We start from the raw sequence: 13099 nt of genomic DNA on the forward strand, positions 1-13099 counted from the left end.
CAGGATACAAACACCCAAGTCTTTTCATACCGCAACATTCAAATACTACGTATCTACCAGTACATTAAACTAGTTGAGGTATTGGCCATGTATTAGATGGCTGAGAAGCAGTGTGATATTGATGTGCAGTTTGGTGCATCTTTAACCTCAGGCTTAACGATGACGCGATCTGATGATTTGAATCAGGTGCGTTTGATTAGAAATACATAAAATGTGCAGCACTGAGGGCTCTCCAGGACCAGAATTGATAATCATTGCCTTACGATAAAGGACTCGTTTGTTAACATTAATGTATTAACTAGCAATGAACGGTTTTTGTGTTACTAAAAAAATAAAAGTAAGTGTAATGAAAGGTCTAAAATACAACCAAACAACAATTTAATACAAACTTTTCTTCTTTATTTTGCCATTCTTTCATATTTTATAAATGAAATTCAGTCCTGCATGTACTTAATTCAATTCAAAAATCAAAAGTTGAATTCACGTGAATTCCCCAACACCTTTTCCTCAGCATTCAACCTCAACCGAGGGGCTCCGCCCACCACCAGCCACACCCCCAGTCTTCTATGGCCACACCCCTTGAACTCAGGAATGTGAACAGATGCATCGAAAAGAACAATAACAAAGATAAAAGAAGAAAAAAAACAACAACAAAAAAAACGACAACAGCAACAGGAGGAGAAGCAAAGACCCGATCAGGCACAAACTGTGAAACAATGAAAGCTGACAAGAACAGCCCTTTCAACAAGGGTAGAGGAAAATAAAACAGCCTGGTAATGAGTATGATATTATCTCACAGCACCTCCTAGAGGTCATGTTTCAACGTAATACCCTTGGTTTATACACAACGGAAACATAAAGCTTATAGATGATCACCCCACCTCCCTCCCACTCAAAAAACAACAACAACAAAAACCTTATTCCTGCCCCTTCAAAATGTGGAGAAGAGTGCATTTGTGTGACCATCCTAAACATGGGCACAACAGTCTCTGCATAAATGATCAGGTGTGTGTGTGTGTGTGTGTGTGTGTGAGAGAGAGGAGGACAGTGATGATCCCTAGTACTTCACCCCCGGCACAAACTCCTTGGCTTCAGGGTTTAAGATGCTCTTTCGCTGGAAAACAAAGTAAAAGTAAAAATCAATGAATGCATATCTGACAGAAAATATTGGACTTTTATACGCCATGAATTAAAACAATCCAGCTATGAGGTGAATCACAATACTACAAACTTTTATTTCAAAAAAAAAAATAAAACAATTCTTGATTACTTATGTATGCAAATAGTATGCACACATATACAAATTATACACACACACACATACATACACACACATATTATATATATATATACACACACACACATATTTTATATATATACACACACACATATACATACATACATATATATATATATATACACATATATACATACATACACACACATATACATTTTATATATATATATATATATATATATATATATATATATATATATATATATATATATATATATATAAAGAATGACCTTTGTCAACATTCACTTTTTGTGATTGATGGAGAATCCTTTTCAAAATCATGGGTAATGTAGTTTTTAATCAAGAACTTCTGCTGTTAAATGATTGCTTTCATATATTTGAAAAAATGCAACTGACAGGTTGCAACAAAAGCATATAACATCCATCACCAGTCTGAATGTGTTTGAAAGTGTTTGTATGATATTGCTAATAAGCAAATGAACACATACAGTTTTACTTGTTACTGTAACACCAGTTCAGTTCTATCACTTTCATTGTAAAAAAAAAAAAAAAAAAAAAACAAAATGTCTTACAGGTTCAACTAAATGTGAGGGTGAGTAAATAATTTTCATTTTGGGTGACAAGTTGTTTTTCCTAGCATATGCCCTGAATGCCTATGAGGACTTAAAACTTACCAAGATTTCTTCTGCGTTTCCATCACTGACAGAAAGTCCATTGAGCTGCTGTTGTATCTGACCGACTGAGGGGAGGTCCTCTCTGGAATAGACCAATCCTGATCCTCCTCATCCAACATCTCTTGAAAACAGCGCTCCAAAAACTCCTGCTCAAGCAATTCCTCCTCCACCTTGGGTATAAACAAACAAGACTAAAGTTCCCGTCCAAGTTTATTTCACAAAAGAACAACACCTAACATGGACGGCACTGGATTCAAAAATGTAGCGTCTCAAGAGCCACGGAGTGCTTGTGAAAGCTGTGGGCTTTAAAGGTCTTTAGGAGGGCCGGTGTTAGCACAGACCTGCCGGTTGTATTCCTCCTCGTTCTCCATCCACATGTACTCGGCGAAGGGGTTCGATTCGTTCTCTGCATGCCCATTGGCTACTGGATCTTTTCCCTCACTCCCTGGAACTCCGCTGCCCGGCGTCTTTCCTATGTCAGCCCCGTTCATTTCTGCTGGCTCTATTAAAAGAAAAAATACAGAAACGGGGATGTATAATACAGAAATCATGTCTGATATTGATAGCGATAACAAATGACAAAAATGTATATTATTTTAGTTGGGGTTTTTCCCCCCAATAACCTATAAGCAATATTAAAGTCTGTAAATAACTTTATACATCAAAACAATAAACCAAAATACAACCTAAAAATCAATCCTGTCTTATATATTCATCAGTTTGAATCAGATTATTTAAACCCTGTACCCTGCAAAATAAATCTGAACAATCAAAACTCAAAATGCGGGCATGTTTGTATCAGATGCTCATGTTTTCAGTAATACCTGCTGTGAACACTAGAGGGAACAGTGCCCCGATGCTTTAGGACAACAGATCAAACACTTCATTTTAGATCATATTTAAGAAGATCATGTATTATTCATGTGCAATAGGTAGACACTAGCCTGCTGCATGTTTTTTCCCCCACAGACGGACAATTAAAGCATAAATATTTGCATAAACTGTCACCAACAGCATTTTTATTGTTGCATGTGCATACGATACACACGTACAATACGTTACACTTGACTTTCCTTCACCAATGAGATGGAAGCGCAAATAAAAATCAGTCATGCTTCTAAAAAATTTACTTTTGACAGAATTTTAAATTTGATCATACTGACAAAAGGTTTGATCAAAATAGTAGTTTTACACAATTAAATCAGCAAATCAGCCATTTCTATTATAAGTGAAAGCACTTCACTGAAATAAACATGGACTATTACTGTTCATGATGGGAAATAATGCCCATACCATTAAAAGAGAGCGAGTAATATGCAGTGTACTCGGTTCATTTCCAACAACCGCACACTCAGAAAATGTGTGGCTGTCTGGCTAATGTGTGTTAAGTTGGTGTATGAGAGATCAGAGATTTAAAGCTTAATAATAGCAGTGACATCACTGGAGGAAATGAGCTCATCTGTGAGTGATGACATGAGAGGATGAGAGATCTACAGGGGCTTTAAACTCTCCCTCTCTACACACACACACACCTGACAGGTAATAGCATACCGAGACCTTAACTTAAACAAGCACATATGAGGTTTCTGGCAAAATATTTAGCCGTAATTCTGCACCCACCGCCATTTGTAATTTTGTAACTTGACTTTTTGGGTTAAACAATTAACATTCAACGGTTTAAATCCTTGATTATAAAAAGAAAGAACCCAGAACATCATATGACAATCTGCCACCTGTTCAACTACTGGTTCAGACAGACAAGCAGGCCACTAGTTAGCACAGAGGGAGCTAGTGATCGTGGCTGTATACGGAGTATTCTCAAGTGCATGCATTGCTTCACGGTGTACAAGGACAAAACAAATCAATCCTGCAATCTCTAATGTTTGAACAAACATTTCAACATTGTTTCAATGCATGACTTACACGTAGTTACTAATCAACAAGAAGCAAACTGAAATTTATAGAATTAAATAAAGTCCAAATAAACTTTCCAGATCTTGTTCAATGCACAATTATTTCACGTTATTGCACCTGTGGAATGGTCCTTTAAACAACAGTTGGTAGGTCATTAAGAGCAGCGTTTACAGTAACAAAGAGCTATTTCTACTCTCTTAACTGGCAGTTACGGTCGTCTTGTAGAGCGCAATTCAGAGCTGCTCCCATTATATTTGTAGACTGCAAGAAATTGAAATCCTGCTTTCTCCAACCGTGAAGATCTGACACGTGAACCGAGGTCTTGATTGGATCAAATCAAATGACATGGATCTCTGACATCCTTCTGTCAGTGTTCAAATAATAGTCATTTTAATAGATTTTTTTTAGCGTTACATAGAAAACTGGGTGTTGCGTTTTGCAAAAAGTGTCTTAGAAAATTGAAAGCTAAGCAAAAGGAGCATTAGAGTATGGTTTCGCAGATTTGGGGTCTGGTTCTGGTATTTGAGTGTCAGGTTGCAGAAATTGTTCGACGAGTATTTAATTTCTTCCAATTTTGTTGAACGGACAGATACAATGACAACAAAGGCGTTCAATTCAATTTTTGTGTAAGCAGGTGAAGACTTGCACTGCAGAAAACTGTGCTACAGTTTGTTTTTGAATCTCAGCATGCCCTCATTTTAAAATATAGGACGAGGCCTAAGTCCCAAGCATCCATGTACCATGCCATAGTCCACAGTCAAAACTAGTGTCCTACTATCTACCGTTTTATGGCGTGTTATTGCCACCAAGAAATACAATGTTCAACGATATTAAGGTCACCGTATCAAAGCCTCCAATAACTACAGGTTCAAGATTCCTCCCTCACACCTACAGTACAAGAAAAACAGCTAGGTCTGGACAACAGGGTGGATATAAGGAGCTGACCACGGCAGTGGTTTCCTTCAAACACACAGATGAGACTGCAGAACAACACGATATTATGCGTGTTTATACAAATAATACTGTCAGAAATATCGAAAGACAGACACAGCTAGTCCTCCTTCTAGACGACCATTCTGATACTGAGGCGCCGAGAGATAAACAGAAAAAAGTAAACAACAAATACCAACAAAAAGCGTCAAAACGCAACGAAGTTCACCGAAACAACCCGAGAACCGAACTATCCGTTACACCGTCCTCCGCACGCGCTTTATAAACACTCAAGCCAATTATGTAATCCACTTTTGCAGCATTACACCGAGAAAAGCAGGATAATTTAGGAGGACGAACAAATAGCTCTGAGCAACGCGAATGTACCTTCAAGACGGGACAGAGCACACGACAGTTAACTGACGAGAAAGGTCGCCGACAGCCCAAACGGGCCACAACGACCCCCAGACACGACATTAGAGTTATCGGTTTATCTAGAACTTCATACACAAATACAAGTAGCAGAATAAAGCGGTGTCAAACGCGCAGGAGCAAAGCCATCCAAATTCAACGTGCAGCCGAACAAGAACGACTTTGCGCGGCCACGTTCTCCGTCGCTTTTTAGACGTTAAGACAGCGTCTAAGTCAATGACAGACACGGAGACGCGGTGAATTCTGGTCGAGACGTGCAAACACACACACACACACACACCGAGAGGAAAACCGTGCAGGCGAAAAACCGATCGATAACACTGCAAATATCTTACCTGGCATTGCTGGTGCTTATAATGTTCTTCAGATCTAGCGGCAAGCTTCAGTTAACACTGTACGGAATGATTAATCCCTAATTTGCAAGGTAGTTGAGCCGAGATGAGATGGCTGACTGCCATTAGAGAAACACAACACATTACGAGCAAGATGGTCATGTGGTTCCTGCTTAAACAAACATGCATCAACCCTCCTCCCTCTGTCTCTTTCAAACACAACGCGTTTATGAAGAAAATGCAGTCACTATCGTTTGATCAATCGGCATATTTATGACAGTATGCACGAACAGCGTCTGGAACAGATTTTAAGACATGCTAATTGACATTTAGAAGCTAAACAACAACAAAAACACCGACCTATTCAGTAAAATTCACAGGCTACTCCGAACAATGCTTGAAAGCGTGTCTAAGTTTTGTTTATTTGATCGAGGCGCACAAAACATGTTTGATAAAGTACTAAGAGTGAGCCTGAATCATTCCGTCGAATCGGTTCCTTCGAGTAGTTTGTTTTCAAAGAGCTGGTGAAAAAACAAAAACACACACAATTCAGTTGAGCGTAGTTACGTAAGTGCGTCATAACCTGACCCCTGACAAGCCAGCCTGTGCAGGCGAGGACGGACGCTTCATTACTTTTATTGTTCTTGTTGTTATAATAATCAATTATTATTATTACTAGTAATAGTAGTAGCGCTTTTTCACCCATTACAATTTTTAGACGATAATGAATAAACGATATAATCAAATCCTACACATGAAATGCCGTTTCGAATCACAATGAATCGTAAACGAATCGCTTTGTGAAGGTTCATCGAAAAGATTCAAACCAACAGATTCATTATTAAGGGGGCACTGAAAACATGAATCGAGCTTCCTTTTTGATGTCTTTACACGCTGTATCGCATATTCAAACAATTCTCAATTTATTCATTTGAGCGCCATATTTTGTTTTCGCATATTTATGCAGGGATGTTTTTTGTTAAAGAACTGCTTGAAAAACAGGTTTATTTGTTTTCCAAAATGTCAATACGAAGCTAAGCAAGGAAAATTGTCATTCCCCCTTCTCATAAAATGTCATATGCAAAGTTCGCAATAAAAAGGAGTAATGTAACACTGTAATACTGGTTTCTAATATGGTATATATTGCCTATTTCCATATCTGATTGTGTAATGTTTTAATAACTTCTTATTCTCTACTTACTTTTAGTCAGTCCAATCCTCCGATGACCGTTGATAACTACATCAAACAAACGGACCTGAGGAAATATTTCTATAGGAAAGACAGTCAAGACGGGGGCCTATCTGATTGGATAGTGACTTCTGAAAGTTTGAGCCCACGCTGAAGAGCTGACAGATGAAGCGTTTCTTGATGTTTCAAACGTGCTCGTCATGTGACCACAGCTGATCACACTCACAGCTCACTGATTGGACATGTCTGCGTTTCGTTGCATTTTATCACTTTCAATGTTAAAACTTATTTTCAATTGGACGTAGGCGTTTGTAAACTATATTATTATTATTCACTTATCTATTTTTTTACGGATTCATTAGGTGAGCCTGTGAAATGTATTTTTAAATTTGGTATATGTTGCTCTATTTTTGTGATTTTTTTTTTCAAACACACACACACACACACACACACACACATAATAAAAACACACACATTAAACACATATATAACAATTAATAGTAAAAAATTACTTAAAAATATCCTAAAAGTAAAAAAAATACTTAAACGTCCTAAATAAACTATGGCCTAATCCTGGTTTAGGCTAAGCCCTCGCCGTGAAATCGGGCCTTGGTGTAGATCAGCGTTCTTCACATTTGGCCCTGGAGGTTCAAGTCCACCTACCTGTGACTTTCTGATGATCCTGAAGACACTGATTAGCATGCTCAGGTGTGTATGATCAGGGTTAGAGCTAAACTCTGCAGTGCACTGGACTCTGGGGGTAAACTTTGAGGATCCCTGATTTCATAGTTTAAGAGGTTATGTTGGTGTCCAGCAGGTGGCGTAAAGAAGCTGTTTATAATTATACTCCTCTATCTTGTATTAAAACGTTTAACAAAATGATCTCTGCTGGGAGGAAAGGCCGGTAGTTGCATTAATACTTTATGTTATAGCAACATGCAGGATAGTATTTTGTAGTTTCATGCATTTAAAATGGCATGCACGGTCACTTTCAAACTTACCAGAAACTAAATATGGGAAGTCCACAAGCTTAAATGCTTCAGCTACGCTAAACAACTCTCGATTGCTAAGCATTCCTCGGTAGGACTCTTTTACAGGCCTAGTACATAGGTGCATTTTACATCTGAAGCAGTTGTCTTGATTATTTCCAGGATTGCTAAACCTGCTTAAACTAATACAACCCTCCGAATCCAAAGCACCGCTTCTCCATGCTGCTGGAAGAAGGCCATACGCTTTACATAGCTAAGTTATTTAATGGAGATTTTATTTGCATTATGAATCCTTAAATTAGAAATGATTCTCATCACAACTGTATTTTCTTCTCCAAAACTCTTAACTGACAAAAATCAGTTCACCAAATGCTGCTTCCCCCAGGGATTTGTTGCTATTCTGCTGCTTATTTCCTTACAATATTAGAATGTCATTACTTAGGAAAACCACCGTAATATTGGGTTACCACGTCCCAAGGTCCTCCAGCCTATCCCAGTCTGCTCTATAAAGTCTCATGTGGACGGATGGATTTTGATGATGTGGCTGTAGTCATTTAGTAAAATCTAGCAATACAATAGAGTTAACTTGGGAGTCTCAATGAAAACAGCAGTGTGTGTGTGTGTGTGTGTGTGTGTGTGTGTGTGTGTGTGTGTGTGTGTGTGTGACTGAGGTCAGAGGAGTGGACCCACCTTTTCCTCAAGTACAGACAACAGTCACAGGAAAGGCCGGGGTGGAAGGCATATATACTCATGTGAACATAGTACTTACACACACATGACATTCATGCATTCAAGCTCTCATTAAAATAGGTCTGTCGGTGAATAATACAACGTAGATGAGTTATAGAACTAATTACTACAATTAACTGAACTTTTTCAACGGATGAAATGAGCAAGAAAATGACATATTGTCATTCTGACTGCTAAAGAAAAGTCAACGTTTAGCAAGGTTATGGGCAGCCCTTTTGAAAGCGGAAGGGTGGTGTATAAAAGAGGAAGCTTTAGGGTGTGTTTGTGATCAGGGCCAAAGCACTTCCTGGTTCAGTGTGCAGCACGACTAGCTTGGTCGGGGGTTGTTCACTTCCTCTCCACTCACTTGGTTGCTTCCCGTCTGACCAAGAAAGCAATGTGTGGTCTGGAGTGTTTATACATAGCCTGGCCAGAATATGCCGGAATAGGTCAGCTGATAGTTATGAATGAATACTCCAAATTACAGTCAATTATGGAACAGAGAACATGTGAGTGTCTCTGTCAGTAAAAAAAAAAGTATCCAGTCTGCTGGTCCCTGACCTTTGTCAGAGAGTGGGCCTAGTGGCTTATGAAGGTAAATGCCATTGGTAATGTGGTGCAGACTCAGGAAAATTATATTTGAGAAAAACAGAAAAACTATGGTTTCATAAAAAAGTTTTCTTTGTTAGAGAGAAAAGGCTAGAGGAGAGTACTTGTGAGCATATCTGAGCAACTCTGTTAAAATGTACTCATTTTCACAGAAAGTATTGCAATAGGAATTTTATATTTTGACTTTAGTATTTGACTTACAATGTTATCCTAGTAAAAATAAATATATTTTATAAATAATATAATGTATTTTAAATACATTTATTTTTTGCGCTAAGTGTAGGCTACTAAAATATAGATTTACATGTGGTTATTAAAAATACCCTTCATCTGTTTCGGTATAAGTCAGCTAAATACATTTTAATTGTGCTGATGCTGAAAGCCAACTATATACTAAAGTATATTTGATTGTGCTACATTAAAGTGACATAAAAATACATTTTAAGCAGAATATTAAAACATTTTGCATTTTACACTGGTAGTAAAAATAGTTATAATTAAATTTTTTATTTTATTGAACAATATGTATGTTGATATATTTGAACAATACATAGTGTAGCGCGGCCACAGGAACTAGTTCAGATTACAGGACGATTTTCAAAAACCTAGGAATTAATGCTGACTACGCCACCCCTTTAAAGTAAGGGGAACTAAGTGTTTAAATTGAGACACACAGGTTCGTGACCATGGAGGGCAGAGACAAGGACATTAGTATAAAAACATGGTTGTTTATTAAATCCAAATAAAACAAACATTTACGACCAAAATAACAAAAATAGAACCACAACAAGTCAAACAGGGACCTAAACATACAAGCAGACTAGGCTAGCTGTAAAGTGAATGTTAAACCACACACGCACACACAACACACACACACACACACACACCAGTGGAGTAAGTGATCAGACGGCAGTCCACACCTCGTGCTCCAAATACCACCACCAGGATATCATAACAGCTAGCCTTTCTCATACAGGGCCTAAAAACACACATGCAAGAAACAGTCAATAAATACATGCAATTATACTAGAACTGGATTGGGAGAAAGTTCCAGTAATCACAATATAGCGATAAAATATAATAAAGATATGAAAGGAACAAAAGAGACTTAACCACGAGACTATTACAAAAGATGTAAATAAACAGTCACAAGAAAAGAACAAATGAAAACATGCAATAACTAAACAACGAAACTCAAATTAAGTAGGTGCAGGAAGCCGATCACTGAATGGGAGCAGTCAACGCTTCGCGCGAGCGCGCACAGTGATGAACCGACCATCTCCATATCCATAGCCTTATGTTTCAGCATTAAACAGGAACAGAGGAAATAGCAGCAAAACAGCAGCACAGTCTCAATCTGTTGGCTGCAATCGAAAGCGTCTCCACGGAATATCCTGCTAAGATTTAACAATCCGTTAACCAAATTAACAAGTGTAATACATAAAAATACACTGATACCTACCCAAATCTTCGTCAAAATAACCTAAGTTGTATGATTGCTCACAGCATAATGTTTGACAATTCACACGGAAAGTGGACTCAACCCAGCTGAAATAAAAACATGCGATTTAAACAGATGTAATTGTTTTATATAAACCGTTTATCAAACTGGGCTTACCCGGGATCAATGACAGCCTGCGCACCACTGCAAAACCGCAAACCAGAAGCTATTCCAGCTACAAGAGTGAATTCAATTAATTGATATACACTAAAATTTAACACCAGACAAACTGCCACCAAACCATACCTTTTCCATGCGGAAACCCACACACACCAAGGGGCGGAGCTAGCGATGACGCATCCCGGGTAGCACAACAAGCGGCTTTTATATACGCAGCACTCTGCTCTGATAGGCTGTCTTCTAAATACAGGGGAGGAGCGTACTCACTCTGCCACAATCTACCCCCGCCAATTGAATCGTCGCCCCGACGATGGACCACTCAATTCCAGGGCCTAAACAGGGCAGAAACCGAATTCAATACAGAAGCCCCGGACTCTACCATTCCACCAACTGCCCTTGGGAGATGGTAACGATTAGAATGCAGACCAGCATTAGCCCTCCCTGTACGTCGCACAGAAACTTCACTCGCCGTAGGCTGCTCCACTAACAAAGGCTCCCCAAGCGATGAGGTTCTAGGCCTCAAACCGGATTGTCCAGAAGCCCCCAGAGCATCCAGGGTACCACCCTCAACTGCATCCTGTTGTGCAGCAGGCCTCAAGGATACAGCTGGATCTAAAGATGCAGGATTCTGCATTACTGGTCCACCACCCAGCTGAGGAGGTTCGGGTACCACGACCCACAAGTCTACTTCATCCACTGATGAGGACTCCTCCACAGGTGGTGCCTCCACAACGGCTGATGCTTCAGTTGGAACAAAAACCGCGGGATCTCGTTGCACTCGGTTCTTTAACAGAGAACGATGGACATGCTTCACCTTACTCAAGTCATCTACAGGTGCTATGGTGTAAACAGACCCACCCGTTTTAGGTGCCCGTATGACCCGATACACTACTGGGCTCCAGAGATCTTGGATCTTATGGCGCCCTCTCCTACCATAATTTCGTAGATAAACTAGGTGGCCCTCTCCCAGTGGTGCATCCCGAACACCAGAGTCATACTTCTCCTTACGACGATCTGCAGCTGCCTTCAAATGTTCTCGGGCTCCCTCAAAAGCCACCTGCAACCTTGTTTGATGCTCCAACACCCACTCATTTATTCCTCTGGACTGCCTTTCCTGTCCTCTGCCCAACAAAAAGTCAACAGGGAGCCGAGGCTCTTGACCAAACATTAAAAAGTAAGGTGACTCACCAGTAGTTTGATGGGGGGTAGTGTTGTAACAAAGAGCAACTGAGGAAGTGCAGAAGGCCAATCCACTTTTCGGGAGTTTGGTAAGGTCACGTAGGAGACTATGCAAGGTTCTGTTAAAACGCTCACACTGCCCGTTACCCCCAGGGTGATAGGGGGTAGTGTGAGACTTCTTAATCTGGTACAGACTACAAAGTTGTTGGATAAGGGAGGACTCGAAATTGCGCCCCTGATCAGAATGAATACGAGCAGGGACACCAAACTTATAGAACCACTCGTTTATTAAAACCTGTGCTACTGTCTCTGCCCTCTGATCCCGAGTAGGGACCGCCAATGTATACTTGGTAGAAGACATCGGTCATAACCAAGACACTCTCGAGACCTAACCGAGAAGGCTCAAGTAAGAGTAAAATCGATGGCCAAAATTTCATTTGGCCTTGCAATAACAAATGGCCCATAAAACTCTGAGCAACTGGCTGGGAGTTCTTTGCCACCTGACATCTCTCACAGTCTCGACACCACTGGACTACATCCGCCCCGTCAGGCCCGGCCCAATAACTTTCGCGCTGCTGCACCAATTCCGTAGTCACGTCCAACACCTTGGTGTCCATGTCCCTGATGCATTTGTGTGAGGACCTCTCCCCTCAAGACAGATGGAAGAACTAGTTGCAAAGTCTCCTCACCCCATCTGGACGGAAGATTCGACGATACAAAATCCCATCCGTTTCCAACAACCGATCCCACTGGCGAAGTAGGACCAACGCAGTCTTAGATAGCCGTCTACGTTCCTCAAATGTAGGACGCATTCCCTGCCTCCAAAAAACCAAAATCTCTCCAATTACCGGATCTGCCTCCTGCAAGGCTCTCATATCCCCTGAAAAATTAGGCAAGGCTGAAACAACGGCTTGAGTCACCAGTGCACGTTTGGTTATCCCAAATGCCTGCTTCATAGCCACTGGAATCTCAGTTCCAGGTAACAACTCCTTGACTTCAAGAGGGGCAGGGGGATATTGTCTTGACAATGCGTCCGCATTTCGGTTACTCTTGCCTGACCGATACCGGATATCAAAATCAAAGACTGCAAGCTCAGCTGCCCACCGCTGTTCTGCAGCCCCAAGCTTAGCTGTCCCCAAATGACTGAGGGGGTTATTATCCGTAAAGACAATGCACTTATGCCCTAGTAGATATTCTCTAAATTTCTCAGTCATGGCCCACTTGAGCGCCACAAACTCCAACT

The 13099-nt window shown here is 40.2% G+C and overlaps 1 protein-coding gene and 1 pseudogene across 2 annotated transcripts; both read right to left on the minus strand.

Annotated features, from left to right (window-relative positions):
* Positions 1-458: 458 nt before the first annotated feature.
* Positions 459-5886, minus strand: LOC122348110 (annotated as a pseudogene).
* Positions 5887-10437: 4551 nt separating this feature from the next.
* Positions 10438-11870, minus strand: LOC122348107. Of its 2 annotated transcripts, XM_043243372.1 has the most exons (3): positions 10804-11870; positions 10675-10732; positions 10590-10604 (listed from the first exon to the last, which is right to left on the minus strand). In XM_043243372.1, the coding sequence occupies exon 1, from the start codon at positions 11843-11845 to the stop codon at positions 10997-10999; it is 849 nt and encodes a 282-aa protein (XP_043099307.1). In that variant the 5' UTR covers positions 11846-11870; the 3' UTR covers positions 10590-10604; positions 10675-10732; positions 10804-10996. The 2 variants fall into 2 exon arrangements, with proteins under 2 accessions (XP_043099306.1, XP_043099307.1); XM_043243371.1 differs by having other exon boundaries at positions 10438-10604; positions 10675-11870.
* Between the last annotated feature and the right edge of the window lie 1229 nt (positions 11871-13099).

The sequence above is a fragment of the Puntigrus tetrazona genome, chromosome 7, assembly GCF_018831695.1.
Source record: "Puntigrus tetrazona isolate hp1 chromosome 7, ASM1883169v1, whole genome shotgun sequence".
Classification (NCBI taxonomy): domain Eukaryota; kingdom Metazoa; phylum Chordata; class Actinopteri; order Cypriniformes; family Cyprinidae; genus Puntigrus; species Puntigrus tetrazona.